The 4,224-nt window shown below is 46.4% G+C and overlaps 1 protein-coding gene across 1 annotated transcript; it reads right to left on the bottom strand.

Moving 5' to 3' along the window:
* Positions 1–446: 446 nt before the first annotated feature.
* LOC119286874 (26S proteasome non-ATPase regulatory subunit 8 homolog A-like) lies at positions 447–3,490 on the bottom strand. Its single transcript, XM_037566345.1, has 6 exons — positions 3,194–3,490; positions 2,956–3,034; positions 1,928–2,030; positions 1,061–1,324; positions 865–976; positions 447–772 (listed from the first exon to the last, which is right to left on the bottom strand). Exons 1-6 carry the CDS (start codon positions 3,296–3,298, stop codon positions 632–634), a joined length of 804 nt encoding a protein of 267 aa, XP_037422242.1. The 5' UTR covers positions 3,299–3,490; the 3' UTR covers positions 447–631.
* Positions 3,491–4,224: the final 734 nt, after the last annotated feature.

Raw genomic sequence — 4,224 nt, 5'->3', positions numbered from 1 at the left:
GTACCCCATTGGATTCTTATATCTTTTTTTTTGTATGATATGATATGAAAACAAGCTAAATGATTGTGCTGGAAGAACACATGCAAACTGGGCAGATGATTATTGTACCGTAGCTAGCACTTTTTCTTCTTTTTTGTACATGCGCTCTATGATCGTTTTGTACATTTGTGTTTCTGGTTTTACATTTGGCATAATTCCCTGTCGATATATTGCATTCATGTCCTGTTTGCTGCAAACATGTAGGACATTCTTTCCTTCATATATGTTGTTCCTTTCAAGATATTTTTTATATGACTTCTGCCACTAAACTGGCTGATCATCTGCCGGTAGGCAACCATTGCGAATGAAAAAGGCTCGGCGCGAGCAGCATCAACTGCCAAATATGTTGTGGCCGTCAACCTTGCCTGTAGGCGACGACAGTGTTGGACTTGCTCTTACACAATCAATTGACTAACATAACAAACGTTGTTTCTTTTGCCATTTTAAGCCGACATTTCACAGTTGTGTATCTTTGGAAACAGCGGGTGAAACAATCGATTTAACAAAATAGTACAGCTGAGTCACAGGGCAATCCAATAATCCACCTCTTCATGGGAAATTCAGTCCAAAGATGAAAAAAGAGGCAAACAAATCACACAATCCTCTCCAGCTCCCTCGCGTAGCCGAGGGTCTGGTTGATGACCGGCGCCGCCGGGATCTCCTTGCAGGGCTGCGACTCCTTCACCTTCTGGAACAAGACCCGGCCATCCTTGACATCCCACTCGGGGTGTTCCTGTTGACAACACGACGATACTTTACATCCCACACGGGGAGTCATAATAACTCACGCAATTCACACCGGGAGCACAAGGCATGTTACTTTACCTCTGCGATGTACTGTTCCAGTTCCTTGTCGGAGCTGAACTTAAACATCTGCTTCGCGTCGTTTATTGACAGGTAATCATATCCCTTCTCGCTGCACCCAGCTATCTCGTCTCTGCGGGCGCAACAGATATCATCACAGTGATGCACAGCAGCACAAGGAGCTAACTGGAAGGGGTGGAGACAGAGACCGACTTACCTAACCGTTTTGACGAGAAGGTCCATGAAGTATATGTAGGTTTCATGAGGCGCGGTTTGTCGAGCGCTCAGCACGCGGTTGTATGCGCCCTCCATAAAGGACTGCTCGAGCTCAACCCCGTGCTTGATGTAAGCATTATCCAGCGCTTTGGCGGGAAGAAGCTCCAGCTCAGTGTGGAACTCCGCAATTCTATTCTGGACTAACAGCCTCAGAAGGTTAGCCCCCATGATTGGGTACTCCTCCGATGATGGAGGAATTATGCCACTGCAAGCATCAGCATGAATTAGTACGATATAGTACAAGCAGCAAATCCAACATGCTCCTAGGTAAAATAACCTTCAACAAGTCCAGACATTTTTTAACTTGTTCTGGACTTGATAAACCAGGCATATAAAACTGAATAAGATGCGAAAACAATTCTGCTATGATATTAGAAACACGAAACATTTGCCAGTCTGGCAAGGGCATCATGGCTCACCCGCAGGCCAGAAACCTGAGAGTTCGATACAAAACCCAATCTACATGTCTAACTTAACTGCGACTTGCAAACATAAATTCCCAACTCAGCCCCTGTTCCATATTCGACTACCCAACTGAACCAGCAAACTTGGCACAACATAAATCATGCAAGATTAACCCAAAAACTCATGCAAGACTAACACAAAAACCTATTTTGGTTTAACTCATTTGGCAGCTTATTATGCCCAAAGAAAACCAATAATTTATACTTATTTGTTTTGACTTTACCAACTGAAAACCCAATGGATGATGAAGGAGAACAGGGAACAATACACGTATTAAATGACAGCCTACACAATGCATAGACAGAGAAAACAACTGCAAAGTGGTAAAAAAAAAGGAACTAACCATGTGTCCATGTAATACGGCTTGAGCTGGCAGAAGTCCCTTTCAAATGCATCTTGGTCTTCCATTTTCACACTCAAAATAACTGCCTGCTCATAAATTTCCCCTGAAATGTTTCAGGTAGATTTAGTGGCTGCTCTATTAAGGATAACCACAAGACCAGAGCATATGTTTCTAAATAGCTGGGCCATAACACTACAGACACACATTTTCCTTTTAGAAAAAAAACAGGGCATAGGTTACGACAATCAGACAGAAGGGTTGGGTTCATTCATGGCGACAGCATATGAACGATCAATTCATGAACTGCAACATAGTGATATCTGAATGACCGAATCTTATATCATCTAATACAAATATCCAATGCAGCATCAGAGGTCAAGTCGAAAAAGAGAGCCGTTATTCCAGAGTTGACACTCTGACACTGACAAGCATCACTAGCGTCAGTTTTAACTCCTAAGATAGAACAAACATTCAAATCAAATCATCTATAAAAATTCATATATGGCTGCAACCATTCGACTGAAACTCCTAAAGTAAAATTGCATGACCAAAACAAATCAGTGTTAGGCGTGCAAAGATCCCCCACCACATCCTCGAGCTAGCTGCATCGAGCAACTAAACATACCAACTGTTACAGAAAGACCACACATGAATTGCCGGCTAACTAAACAAAGTTTCAGTTCAACGGCACTGAACGAGTCATATCGCAAGAATAATCAAACATGACTACAATCTCAGACAGCGTTACAAAAACCAGATAACCACATCACATATCAACCAAACACAGACCAACCTTCACACAGAGTCAAAATCCCCTCACCGACACAATCTTCAAAACAAATCAGTATATACCTACACACAGAATCAAAATCCCCTCACCAACACAATCTTCACATATACCTACACTACACACACCATAATAACATGGTAACCTAGCAAGAAAAAATCGCACCCAGCACACACATACGGAAAGCATCATTGCAACCACCTGACGACAATTGATAGAGAAAAAAAAAAGGTTATCTTACTCGCAAGCTTGAGCTCCTCCACGGCGTTGGGCGTCTGCTGGAACAGCGGGGGTACGCTGGGGAACTTGGTGAGGAGGACCTGCAAGAGGAGGAAGCTTCACCTGTCAATTCACCAGAAGATGGACCTCTCCCTCCCCAGCGGCGAAACCACCGGCGCCGCCGATCCAACCAGAACTAAAACCTAGAAAAGATGCGAGCTTTCCGAACCACCCGGCGGAAGGGAAGGGGGCGGGCGCACCTTGAGCTGCGAGAGGAGGGTCGAGCAGACGTCGAAATTGCTGGCCTTGAAGGCCGCCTTGAAGCGGTCGAACAGCTGCGTCACCTCCACCAGCTTCGGATCCATCGGAGGCGGGGGGCGGCGGCGGAGCTGGAGCTTCGAGTCGAGTCGCGGATTGGAGCCGAGGCTGAGTGGGATCTCTCCTGCGGCGGGAGAGATCGAGGCGGAAGATTAGGGTTCGAGTCTCCTCCAAGGCTCGATCGGGCGCCGCGGGGGAAGAGCTAGCGGCTGTGTATACTCCTCCTCTGGGGCTGTCCTACTCGGCTTCCTCCTCTTTCTGTGAAAAAAGAAAAAAGAATAAAAAAATCAGAACGCTTTTTTTATTATTGTAGGAAACGCGAAAAACAACACGTAGACATGACATAATTTTTATATTTGCGAAATTCAACTTTGCTTTTTATTTAAGAAATCTATTACCCCAACTAGTACAGTACGAACTAGACCTGGGCATGGGCAGCCGAAAAAACCCGGGCCGGGCTCAGACCTAGAAATTTGACCCATTGCGTATGTCAGGGCGGGCTCAGGCCTAGAAATTTGACCCGTTGCCTCAGGCCGGGCTCGGGCTTGGGAAATATGTCAGTTTACACGAAGGCCCGACCCGGCCAGGCCCGAAATTGATGTTTTTAGTTTCTTCGGCCGGGCTCGGGCCTACATATACGTTTCTTGGCCGGGTCGGGCCAGGCTCGGGCTTAGACTTTGCAGGTCGTGCTTTGACAGGCCCGACCCGAAACCCGACCCGGCCCGAGGAATGCCCAAGGGCAATGCTACGCGTCCAACCCGATGATAAACCAATTAGATCGTCCGCCTCGGCAACTGTCAGATGTCGTCCAACACATCCGTCCAATCTTCTGACCCAGCCAATCAAGGACCTTTGCAACAGCTACTAGCATGTTGTGCTTAGGGGCTTTTGCAACAAGGACCTTGTTTCAAAGGTCCACCAAGACAGCAACTGGCCGAGATAGGCCACACCCTAGGCTAGAGCATAGCCGCCA

This window comes from Triticum dicoccoides, chromosome 4A, assembly GCF_002162155.2.
Source record: "Triticum dicoccoides isolate Atlit2015 ecotype Zavitan chromosome 4A, WEW_v2.0, whole genome shotgun sequence".
In the NCBI taxonomy this organism is placed as follows: domain Eukaryota; kingdom Viridiplantae; phylum Streptophyta; class Magnoliopsida; order Poales; family Poaceae; genus Triticum; species Triticum dicoccoides.
This window is presented reverse-complemented; position numbering and strand designations above follow the sequence as displayed.